The sequence below is a fragment of the Pleurodeles waltl genome, chromosome 6 (assembly GCF_031143425.1).
Source record: "Pleurodeles waltl isolate 20211129_DDA chromosome 6, aPleWal1.hap1.20221129, whole genome shotgun sequence".
NCBI classification, from domain to species: Eukaryota; Metazoa; Chordata; class Amphibia; order Caudata; family Salamandridae; genus Pleurodeles; species Pleurodeles waltl.
The window spans coordinates 643,400,489-643,413,461 of NC_090445.1; the positions used below are offsets into that span (position 1 = coordinate 643,400,489).

The window sequence follows — 12,973 nt, forward strand, 5'->3', positions numbered from 1 at the left end:
CTTTGCCTAGTGAACTCTTTACCGACTCCTACAGTGGGTCAGGTTATCCTGTTGAACCATCTCATCAACACTCTCATTAGGGGCTTAACTGATGGCGGTGTTTTCCAGTGCTCTTCACATGTTACCACATACTGCTGCTGTATCACTATTTACAGCAGAACACATTATTTTAGTAATTTTATATACACTAAAATACTAGTAACAGCAGAGCCTCCATGTCATTTACACTGGCATTTGACAGCACTGGCATGGGCAGTGAATGGTGCAGGCTGCAGTGGCCTCCTAAGCCCTGGCACTTATATTTTTCCTAATTAAGCACTCCTCCCACCAGACTCTGTCTTCTTTTAGTGACTTTTGGAAAACTGATTCCAACCTTTGGACTGCAGCCAGCTCTTTGGTCTTCTTCCTAAGCCTACAGGTGCATTCGTACTCGTCAGTGCTCACTGTTGTTTTTTATTGAATTTGGGCTGGGATTGCTATCCTCTTTGGGTGACGCCACAGTACATGGATAGTGGGGGCAAAGCAAGCCTCTGGGAGAGGGCAACAGGATGACTGCGAATTGATAACAGAAAACTTTAAAGCCAAGTCCATACTCCGACGCGTGCCGAAAACAATCTGCAAAAGCCAATCCAGTCTTCTCTTAAGTATATTTTTTTAACGTTTTTACGTAATCCATTGCATTTGGCAAAAAAACAACGTGTAGAGCTTGGCGGCCTTGAAATTAAACACTATGCACATGCTAAAAACTCCCTCTTATACGTAAGAGGTCTGATTTATTGAGCTAAAAATTATGTTGTTTCAGATTTCGCCCACGTAAAACATCCTTAACTCCAATGCAAGTTAATTCCCAAACAGAACTACAGGCTCTCCCACTGCACGCGCATGCGTCACCCCTTTCAGTGCATTCTTTAGGATCCCACTGCTAACGCAGTTAACGTGCATAAGCCCTTAGAGCCTCCATGGGAACTCTACCGAGTGCCTGTTACAAATTGCTGCGTCATTTCTGTTTGCTTAGCGCTCGTATACGATAGGTGCGGCCCTGTCCAGCAGGAAGGCTGCTGCTCGGACCAGTAAGGCGACTGCACACTACCCCATTTAAAGTAACACCTGCTAGGAATAGTCTTTCAGGGCGCAGGCCATGTACAATTTGACTGCCTCACTATGGCACGAGATTTGATTAAAAAAAACACCTGAATGAAGTCCATGCCCCATCAGCCATGGTCCCTTAGTCCTTAGAGACGATGGACTGCATGAGTCACGCTCTTGGTAAATACACGTAGTCCCTCGCCTATACCTACCCATATCTAGTTTTTCTTGTCTTGAAGCTGTTTACCCTCTGCCCTGGCAGTCTCTCGCTGAGTGACTTTACTTATTAGATAAAAAAATACGGTTATTGAGACCGAAGGTCAGGCACGTGCTTCCGTGTCGCACTTTGAGTCATCAGCGTCGGTTATCTTACAGAAATAAATAAATGCCCAGCTGAAGGCTGCTGTGCCTTCGGAGGTGTGGGTGTATTTTTATGCCAAGAGCACACTATCACCCCACAGATTTTCAGGCTATGGAATAGCACAATTCTTTCTGTTTCTGCATGACACCAAGGGCCAGGAATTGGTTCGTTCTTAAAAATATTGTGTCAAGCTGCTGTTAAAGCAGTCTGTCTTAAAACAACCTTTTTAGGTCTGGCCTACCAGACAGCTTTGGCTTTTTGTTGGAGACCTGTTCTTTCCAATATGTCCCATATACTTGGAGTGAATGGGCTTTGGGTCAATAAACTACTGATGAATGGATGGCTTTCTTGTCTCTTCCACTCAGTGCTTAATTGAGCCTGTGGTTACAGGTGGGGCCCATTGGCACTCGTTTGTAGGCACCAGCACTAAATTTTCCTCATCAAGCTTCGGCCCAGAATGAGAGAGAAAAATATAAAAAGGAGGAGCAAGAAAAAAATAGAAAAACAGTGAGAAAAGGAGAAAACAGGAACAAAATAGAACATGCTGGAGTGAGGCTCAGGGGTAGAGTGTGCTTGGTGATATATTAAAGATGCATGAGGTGGAGTCAAGATCATGCAGTCTTGATATTCGGCACCAATAACTTCTGCAGTGCAAGCAACAGCTTCTAAGCAAAAATGTTGGCTCCAGCAGGTATTTATGTTAGAAATCAAGCACTGCTTCCCTGATTCTGATTCAATTGTTTTCCTTCCATTTTTAGGTCGAGTGCACAAGTGCTTTGACCTGTTGTATGTATTGTGGGCTTTAAACCATGCCCACCACACGCCCATCACTTTCACTCGTTCGTGGGCTTGCCTTTCAAAAAATCTTTTATCATCATTGGGGAATGCTTTACGTTTGTCCCTCCGTGGGGCAGTTTTGTTTCCGCCTTGCAGACTGCCCCTGTTACATGGATATTTGCACGATTGCCAATACATTCGACTGCGAGAAAACTTCTTTTTCTTTTTGTGTCGCGCCTTTGAGCTCATGACGGCCATGGTGCTTTGAATAGGCTTGCTTATGTCAACTGTTTTACTTTTCATTTTCAATTTATGTGGCAGGAAAAGCCCAGTTAGGAATTTACAATGCTAATAGCTCTAACTCGAGCAAATGTGAGACCCATTGCATTGCAAATGCTTGTTTTGTACTCATCCTACCTAGATGCATATCAGCCTCACAGTGCTCTTATTGGATTATGTACACTTCCTCTGTTTACTTTGGAGTGTATGGAAGATAATATTTTCTCTCTCACACTCTGTCATCTCTCCATCTTCAACACTCTCTGTTTCAGCAACTTCATTCTTGCCTTTAGCCCTGCAACGTCATATACCCCTAAACCCTTTGCTCAATTTTTTCCAATGGGTGCATTACTGGTGGTCAGCCATCTTCAAATTGCTTTTTGACCACTCCAAGATGTCTGCACGTGAGGTGGGTATTCTCAAATTGCTTTTCTGTTTTAGGAAATCCCATTCAAAGATAGCCGCATGCAGGGTGGCCATTCTTGAAGTGGATTTGTTAAAATGCAACAGAATGCATTTCAGGTTGGCAGCCAGGAATAGCATTTGTGGTGACCATTAAATGCCTTAATTAATATATTTAAAAAAATCTCAATTGCAAGACAGTTTCCACAAATGTGCACACATTCACAGCAGCTTTTAAAGATAAAAAAAATAGGTCTCGTGGCTTAGACCTTTGCCAGTGCTTGCTAAATTTTATGCTTCAGACTGATAATTTCCAAACGTTGCCCAGATCTTCACCAAAAGTGCCTCTTTTCTCCTTGTTTAATATTACTTTTTCAAAAACTGACTGATTTTTTTATCAGGTGCAGCTGCATTTTCTAGAAACTGAGTGTATGATGCTTGGTTGGCAGTCGATCGACAATCAATTGATTGTCATATTAGCTAGCTGGCATTGAATACTGCTGACTACCACACCTGTAAGAACTTGGTCTGGCAAAGCACCTAGTTTTTTACAGTACAAAAATATGCTCAGTACTAGCAGCGGTGGTATACAAGCCTACAAATGTTTGGTTTGGAAGTGAAAACAATTGAGCAGATGTTACTTTAGAACTTCTTTCATCTTGAGCAATCTGCTAGATATTTGAAAATGCCTCACAAGGCCCTCTTGTGTCACCATGGTCCTAGTCGCTGGACTTGGCTCTCAAAACCACTAGAGTTGTACCTGTTGTTTTCTGTAGTGTGAATAAAAGCTAACACGGCCTTGATAAACCTATGTCTCTTTCTTTCCAGTGGTAAACATGTGTTCCTCTGGCAGCAAATCCCTGGAGGGCGCTTGCAGCAGGAAGGTGTGCCGAAAACTCTTTGGAGAAGTTGATCATGAGCAGTTGAAAATTGATACTGAGGAAATGATGTCTTCCTGCTTGGAAGAGGCAAAGCAGAAGTGGAACTTTGATTTCAAAAATGGAATCCCCTTGGAAGGGGACTTCAAGTGGATGGTGGTGGGTGCCACAGAGCCCCAAAAGCTACTTCTGAAAGAAGACCTCAAGGGACAGAAGATAGGCGAACCTTCATGCCACCAGCCACAGCCAGTTAGCGGCCAATCTAAGCAAGCTTGTACACCTCACCCAAAAAAGGAGCAAGAAGAAGAGGGCAATGATGCAGCGCTGACACTGAGTGAAGATAGCATCAATGTAGCACAGATACCGGACCAAGTCAGTAGCGATGGAGCTCAGGCAACAAGGTTTTCTTCATGCACTTTACCTGTACCAGAGGAAGCAAGTGAGCCGGGCCAGACTCTGGATGCCGCAGAACATGCAGCAGTCTCCACACAATGCCTCAAGCGAAAGCAAACAACCCTGAAAGGTAAGCGTTTTTTGCAATGGCTAATGTTTTGAGTTATTCATTTTCGTATGCATGCATGTTACATAAGGAGTTAAGTAATACTCTTGTTACTCCCTACCTCCGAAAAGAACTGTCATAAAAGAACACTTTTGAAAACATGAAGCTAGTTTTCATGAATTAACAAATTTGAAAGAGAACACAACTGAATGTGGTAGACTTCCTTTACCAGCTTCGTCACATCAGCCTTATCCACCTTGCTCTTATCAGCTCACTCTTTTTTAACATGGCCATGTCCATAATTTTGAGTATCAAACTTTTCTGAACCATTTTTACACCCTTCTCTCGAAGCCTGAAACAGTGTACAAACAACCCCTGTGCTGGGGTCCATAGTTCCACGGGACTGGAAAACGAATGTTGATGTTGTCTGGGTTTCCACTTAAATCGAGAAGGTCTTGATAAATTGTAACAGTATTGAGATCTGATGCAGGCACCACGCTATTGGTGCTGGGCCTACACTGCAGATACGTAGTGTCTGGTCGGAAATGCGACAGGGACAGGCCACCAGTCTGGGGAACCAGACTCCTTGCAGAGACCTGGCTCTGAAAGGCCGGTAGATCTGGGACAGTCCAACACATGCAAGATGAGCATCGGCTTTAATATGTGCAAGAAGACCTGTCGTTTATTTCAGGCCAGAGTGTAATCACCCACTGTTATTTCACATGCATTGACTCACAAAGTGGGCCAAATCGAAAAGATTTGATTTTATTGCAAAAGTGCATGCCAACAAATATATCTAGGAAGCACTCACTTGCAAACCCCTAAAAGGGCTACCCTATTGTGCAGACCTCAAAGCTTGGGTGTGCTGAACTGTGAATCATTTTCATGTAACTGGGCGCGATGTATTCTTTAATGCTGTCTAGATTTAGCTATCTTTGTCTACCAAATCGCATGCAAAAACAAAAACAAGCATTGGCAAAGTCCGTAGGTCTCACTTTTAACAGGCTACTACTGGCGATGTATTGGCTTTGCCAGTGGTTTGTATTTTACTGTTTTAACATGGCCATTGGCAGAGTTGTAACTATAAAATTTATAAAAGCAAAAGTGGTTACCATGCATCATGACAGATGCACAGGGCATGACACTGTGCGCAAGTATGCAAGCTCTCAGCAGCAGTTTTAGAAAGGTTTAATTTCATGATGGCCACCATGTGTTGTATGCACGCACGTGAATGCGCATGTGTTGCTGCCTCTGCACAAGATGCATGCGGCCTGATGCACCAGCAGCAATTTCGGCTTTTTTTTAAGTTTACCATTCTGACACAGCTTATGGCCACTTTCGAATGGTAAAATTCAACATCTCCTGTGATTGAAATGCTTGCCCCTATTGAACTTTATACTGAAATTCAGTAAACTTAAAGAGTTTTACAGGCCTTCCTTTTTAAAATGCTATTGATTGGGGCACTATGAGGGTTGGACAGTCTAAGTTATGAATCAAGCTTGCAGGAAGATGTAGATACTCCTACCTCACAACAATAAACAGTGAAATTGTTACACACAGTGTGTAGCGTCAACATTGAAGTCATCAAGAAGCAAATGCTGCAGTTGCTTTGGAAGAACTATGGCAACCTCTTCTGTAGCTCATCAGACAATGGATATTCCTTCTATTGTAAATTCAGTCAAGTACCTGTGAATACGAGTAAGATTAATGTTTCAACGTGTGCTTTAAATGACATATTCTCTACAGAACTCGCGCTCTGGACTGATGGAGGGATGCATGCTTGCACCTCTAGTGTTTAAATTACTTTGTACCATCAGTCTACTAACAGCTGTAGAATTCTGTGATAGGTGTCTTGCAGCTGCTGCTGGAGTTGCAGGCATCAGTGCACTCCACGGGTATGTGTGTGCAGATGGACAGGTGAAGTGGGGACATTAGAAATGGCTGCAGTGCACAGAGGATACTCATTGATGTTGTTGCATTTATGTCTGAAAGTGCCACTTGGATCAGAAGACACATGGCCCTTTTCTATGATCCCAAGCAGGCAGTGAGCATTCATGTGATGTCATCTTTATGCTACTGATTGACTTCCATGAAGCAAGGACGGAGGGCAGGGTGGTGGAGTTGTTGGTCACTGTGGCAGGTATTTGCTTCTGAAGAAACCACACCTGTGCCAAGTTAAGAACAAGCTTTGCCAAAGACACTGGGTCAGGATTAATGTGTTAATGGATGCAAACACCAACATGCTTAAGTGCTGTTTGCAAGCATTAACAGCAAAGACATATTGGCCTTACCAGTGCTCATTTATTTCAGTATTTTGGAGCTCAGCTGCCAGCGTATGATGGTTGCCTTCATAATTTATATTTTTGGGGTTCAAACACTTAGGGGGTTATTACAACTTTGGAGGAGGTGTTAATCCGTCCCAAAAGTGGAGGTAAAGTGACGGATATACCACCAGCCGTATTACGAGTCCATTATATCCTATGGAACTCGTAATACGGCTGGTGGTATATCCGTCACTTTACTGCCACTTTTGGGACAGAATAACACCTCCTCCAAAGTTGTAATAACCCCCTTAGTCTGAGCAACATCGAAAGAGAGAGGTGCTATTGATTCCTCAAAACAAGCTCTGCCCATCCCACTCATGAGATAGAAGAAGAACTACCCACACATTCCACCCACTCATATTATTACATACAAGAGCCCACTGAGCTCTCTCCATCTTCTACAAACAATGTCCAGTGGGGCACTACTTTTCCTAACTGTAAAACCAGGGCTGCCTCAGAGTTGGACTGGCCTTTTCAGGCAGCCTGGCACTCCAGATGGGCCAGCTTGAAAGGGCCATTGAGTGGACTGTGCATCATGTCCCATCCAGGTCGGTTTAGCACTGGGTGTGCGCTCTTGCAACATATTCAGTTAAGAGCTAATAATATGCGCAATAAGTACCCCACAGAGTGATCTGTTTAGTAGAGTGCCGAATGTTAATTGCATTGTAACTCTTAACTCGTGAAGCTCTTTGGGGGTCTCTCAGAAATATCACAGATTTACTCATGCTTATCACCCCCTATGTATAGTGAGACCACGAGGTTCATAAATTGTGGAAAAGTTTTGAAGTCCATTCAATCAATAAGATTTGTAGGGCGCATTTGTCGCTCATGAGGATGTCCAGGGGCCGGGTCTGCTGCCAGGGTCTTAGTGGAAAAGCCAGGTCTTCATATTATTATATTAATACAGCAGAGCACTAGGTGTGATTCACTCTACAGCTTTTACAACAAATTATATGGACAGAGACAAACTAACAAATGATTCACACTACTTGTATCCTAAAAAGGTGCTCAGTCACTCATGCATGTACCTCATTCACATGCTGGTTCAGGCCTGGGTCATTATTGTTAAAAGAGTGAAATAAGCTCTTGTCATTTGTGTGGTTGCTCCAACATTACAGTTATGAAGACAAAACTTCCAATATTCACTTCTCAGTAAAACTGAATTGCTGACAGTATTTCAGCTAATATATAAAATTATTATAAGAAAGCAAACGTTTGTAGGAAGCTACAAATAACACAATGAATGGAAGGTGCTTTCTGGTAGTGAGTAATTAATATGCAAGGCAGAAGTGCTTTAACGAATAAGTCACGGATACGCCGGTCATTACTTTTGTGAATGTTTGAGCTTTCCTAACGAGCAAAGATATGTCTCTAGGCAATGAAAACATTTTTGAATTTTTGAATCTTAAGCCTGCCTATCAGATGAAACCAGCGCTCCCAACAGCTTCTCTAATACAAACATTGTGTTTGTTTTGTTGGCACTGGGAAATGGTGCGCACGAGCCCATGAAACTCACGCATATGCTTAAAAGGGCATACTAACAGACATGCTTGCAAAACCGTGCACATGCATGCAGACACACGCACGCGTCTACGCATGTCTACAAAGAGGCGTACAGACAACCAAGTGCAGTATCATGCTTCCATTTTCTTACGATAATGGCATTACTCCTAGTCCTACTCCCTCGCCTTCCTTTTAACCAATGAGGCCTCCCGCCTCCCCCCTAGACCCTCCCTTCACCTTTCAAACCCCCCCCCACCCTTATCCCCTCCTGTACAAAAACCAAGCCCAAGCTGCAACTCGGACAGTCCGTACCGGGAGGGTGGGAGGGAACGGAAAAGGAAGATGAGGGAGTAGGACTAGGAGTAATGCCATTATCGTAAGAAAATGGAAGCATTACCTCCCGTCCCTCCCTCGCCTTCCTTTTAACCAATGAGACATAGCAAGAAAACACACAGGAGACGGACATCGAGTTGCAAGACCTCTACGTAACATCCTGCACCAAGATCATCCCAAAAACTACCTCCTAGAGGACAAGACCCGGTGACCTAACACCGACTCCAAACTGTCCAAGTCCGACAGCCTGTAATGACGCACAAACGTCGAAGGAGAAGCCCAAGAGGCGGACCTGCAAATTTCCACCACAGACGTCCCCTGAAGCTCCACCACTGTAGCCGCCATGCCTCTGGTAGATCTCCCCTGAATCCCTTGAGGAGGACCCACTTCTTTCAAGGAATAGGCCAATAGAATTAAAGAGCTCACCCACCGACTCAAGGAAGCCGTGGAAGGTTATTCACCTCTGCGATCCGGACCAAAAGAAACAAACAGTGAATCCCCTTTACGAAAAGGAGCCACCACCCGCAGATACTCCAACAAAACCCTGCGTACATCCAACAAACGCAAACGGCTCGTGAAAAATCTTACAAAAAGGAAAGGAACAAGCCCATGCCCCCAATTCCCCCAACCGACGAGCCGAAGTAATGGCAACCAAAAAGAACGTCTTCAAAGATAGATGGCGCAAATCACAGACCCCCAATGGTTCAAAAGGGGCCTCCGTCAACACATCCAAAACCAAGGACAGATCCCATGAAGGAAAAGAACGTACCGGGCGAGGAAATAAATCAATAAACACTTGAAAAAATCTAGGCATCAAGCGCCCTTCATCCCGAAGATTACGCCATGGACCTCTGAAAGCCTGAATAGCCGCCCACTGTACCCGAAGAGAAGCCACTGACAACCCTAAATGAGCACCGTCCTGCAAGAACTGCATCACCTCACAGATAGAAGCGCAGGTAGGATCCAACTCACGACTAAAGCACCATGACGAAAACACCCACCACTGTCGACCATAAGAAAGCAAAGTGGAACGGCTCCTTGAAGCCAGTAAGGTAGAACCCAAAGCCACAGGCACCCCCAGACCTGTCAATCCCCGTCGTTCAACTTCCAGGCCGTCAAGTGCAACCTCCTCAATGACCCCAATGGGAGGAAGGGAGATTCCAGGGGAGACGGACAAAGGGGCAGAGGCCACATCCTCCCGGCCGCCATCAGCCACAACAACGGGAACCAATTCGCCCTCGGCCAAAGAGGCGCAATGAGGATAACCCTGGACCCCAGATCCCTCACTCGTAACAGAAACGCCCTGAGCAGTTGAAAAGGAGGGAACGCATACAAAAGGCCCTGTGGCCAAGGACACGACATCCCGCCCACTTCCCATGCCTGGGGACACCGAAACCGGGAGCAGAAGCGATCCACTTACGCATTCCCGGCGGATGCAAACACATCCAGCACTGGAAGACCCCAAAGCCGAACCAGATGCCGAAACAGAGACTTCCGGAGAGAGAAAAGTTGAGAGGAAGGAATCACTCTGCTCAGCAGATCCGCCCGAACATTCACCACCCCCCGAATGTACGTAGCCCTGAGAGAAGGAACCCACTCCTGAGCCCACACAAAAATCTCTCTGACTAAAATGAACAGAGCCCTTGACCTGGTCTCCCCTCGCCGATTGACATAAGCCGTGGCCACTAAGTTGTCTGTGCGAACCAGAAACGCTGATCTCCTCAGGGAATCCTGGAAATGGACCAGAGCCAGGAATACCGCCCTCAATCCGCGCCAATTCGACGACCGACTCGCCTCCCGAGGGGACCAAAACCCCTGAACCTGAGCCGACCCCATCCATGCCCCCCAACCGGAGAGGCTGGCATCCGTCGTCACCACCACGGGTCTCAGAGGTGATAAAGACACCCCTACCCTCAGGTGGACTGCATCCAACCACCATCGCAACTCTCTGTGAATCAATCCGGACCCTGGAACCCAGTCCTCCACCTTCTCAAGAACCATGTCCTCAAGCACAGGAGATGGAAACGTGCCCAAGGAACTAGAAACATCACCGATGCCAAACGACCCTGCAGCCGCAACCATAGAAGAGCTCGGGGAGCAGACAGCAACAATACCTATGCTACCAAAGCCTGGAGTACACCCAACCTTGTTTCTGACACAGTCACCAACCCTGGAAGTTTCTGAAACCGAGCCCCCAGAAAAACTAGATCCTGGGACGGCACTAAGTCTGACTTCTCCCAATTGATTAAAAACCCGTGGTTTTGCAGGACCCCCCGAACTTGGTCCACCTGCCACAGCAACAGGTCTCGTGATTGAGCATGAATCAAAATTGTCGGCCAGATAAGGATGCAGAAACACCACTTCCGAATGAAGCAAAGCCACCAGAGGAGCCAGCACCTTTGTGAAAATTCGAGGAGAAGATTTTAGACCGAAAGGTAGAACGCAAAACTGATAGTGGTCACGACCCACAGCAAATCACAGGAACTTTTAAGAGGATCTTGCCACAGGTACGTGTAGGTAAGCATCCTGTAGATCCAGTGACACCAGAAAGTCCCCTTGCCTGACCAATGGAAAAATAGTCTGAACGGACAGCATGCGGAAATGCACTGTCCTGATCCAGGTATTCACCTCCTATAGATTGAGCACCGGTTGAAATCCCCCGAAACTTTCTGCACAAGAAACAAGACCGAAAAAGTGCCCTGGCCCCTTTCGTCTAGCGGAACGTGGGAAATGGCTCCCTTGACCAGTAAGTACCGCACTCCATCCAAAAAAGCTCTTCTCCGTTACCCCTCTGAAGGCAGAGGAGTGGGACGTACCCCTGAATCTGGAGGAACCCTCACAAAATCTATGACATAACCATTGTTCACAATGTCTAGAACCCAATGATTGTTTACACTGTCCTCCCAAACTGAAAGAAAGTGACTCTGTCTTCCCCCAACCGGCCCTCTGCCAGGCCCACAGAGATTGTCAGGACCCCCTCTTGAAACCACCCCGGGTCGCAGGAGCCGACTTCATAGGCGAAAAACGCAGCTGGAAACGCCGTTTCCTAAATTAAAAGGATTTAGCATCCCTAGTAGGAGAAGATCTGGAATGCTTCTTTCATCCCTTACCCGAAGAAGAACCCCCTTCATACGGTAAGGCATGCTTCCGCTCCTTAAATGCCTTGGAAAGCATGGATGGCAATTGTTCACCAAACAAGCTACGACCTACAAACGGCAGGCTCAACAAGGCTGCCTTTTCCCCTGGATCCGCCTTCCAGGAACGCAACCAGAGGGACCTACGAGCCCCAAACAAAGACCCAGACGCCAGAGCCGAAGTACGGACCACATCAGAAGACACATCAGCCAACTATCGGGCCTGCTGCTCCATACCAGCCAGGAGCTCCGAACATTCCGCCCCTTCCTGTACAGCCACCGCCAGTTTATCAAAGTCTTGTACCAATGACTGGGACACATAAGCAGAATAAAGACCTGCCCTCAGCGCCAGATTCTCTGCAGCAAAAGCCCTCTTAAGACCCGAATCCACTTTACGGTCTGTGGCATCCGTAGGCACACAATCCTCCGGATTGACTGCCGTTTTGCCAAACAGAGTAGCCAAAATAGAATCCAGGCGTACTGAAGGAGGTAAAACCTCCTCACCCTCAAGCAAGTAAAGTTTCTGAAGGAAACGTGGAACCTGAGCCTTATCCACATCCTTCCACACACGAAACACCATATCCTTCACAGGTCCCTGAAAAAGGCATGGCAAACTTCGAAGGTGTCTGATATTGAGGAAATAAAAGAGAATCCGAGTTTGTAGGTTGAAACACTGGGAAACCCAAATTGTCCCGAACATGTGCCATCACTTCCCACATTTCGTCTCTGGAAACATATTTCCCCCCAGATGACGTCAATGGGGCCTCATCCTCACTCTCCGACGAGGACTTCCTTGCCGCTATCGATGAGTGCGCAAGCTTAGGCTGACCAGACCTGGCCACGCCTGCCTGCAGTGCCCTGGTAACAGCCACCTCAACCAAATCCTGCACCACCTCTCCGGACATGAGGGGAGTACCCCTGCCTGGCAACAGTGAGGTCTCAGGGCAACTACCTCGGCCAAAATCATAAAAAACCACGGGCAGAACGCCCGTCCTACCTGACGAGCAGCTCAAAAGCGAAGTCCCTCAGTTCCCCGCGGCTCCGCGGCGCGGAAACCCGGAAACCGACGCCCCAGCCACAGAGGGCCGGCAGACTCCGTCAGCCGGCCCCCAGTACAAGCTTCCCGAGCAGCCCTGCTGCTCGTCAAAGACGCGACCCAGCCGGCGCACTCCTCACGGAGCTCCGCGTCCCAAGGAGTGCCTCCACCGATGACCTCCAGGCCCCACCGTGCAGGTGAGAAAGGGAAAGAAAACCGTCTAGCGTGGGCTAGACAAAAGAACAGGAGGGGATAAGGGTGGGGGGGGGTTTTGAAAGGGGAAGGGAGGGTCTAGGGGGGAGGCGGGAGGCCTCATTGGTTAAAAGGAAGGCGAGGGAGGGACGGGAGGTAATGCACATAC

The 12,973-nt window shown here is 46.8% G+C and overlaps 1 protein-coding gene across 1 annotated transcript in view; it reads left to right on the plus strand.

Moving 5' to 3' along the window:
* The window catches only part of LOC138300093 (cyclin-dependent kinase inhibitor 1-like), a 43,055-nt gene that overhangs the window by 12,950 nt on the left and 17,132 nt on the right, over positions 1-12,973 (plus strand). Inside the window, exon 3 of the mRNA XM_069238984.1 lies at positions 3,734-4,306. Coding sequence (XP_069095085.1) covers positions 3,734-4,306 — 573 coding nt within the window. The remainder of the gene's footprint in view (positions 1-3,733; positions 4,307-12,973) is intronic.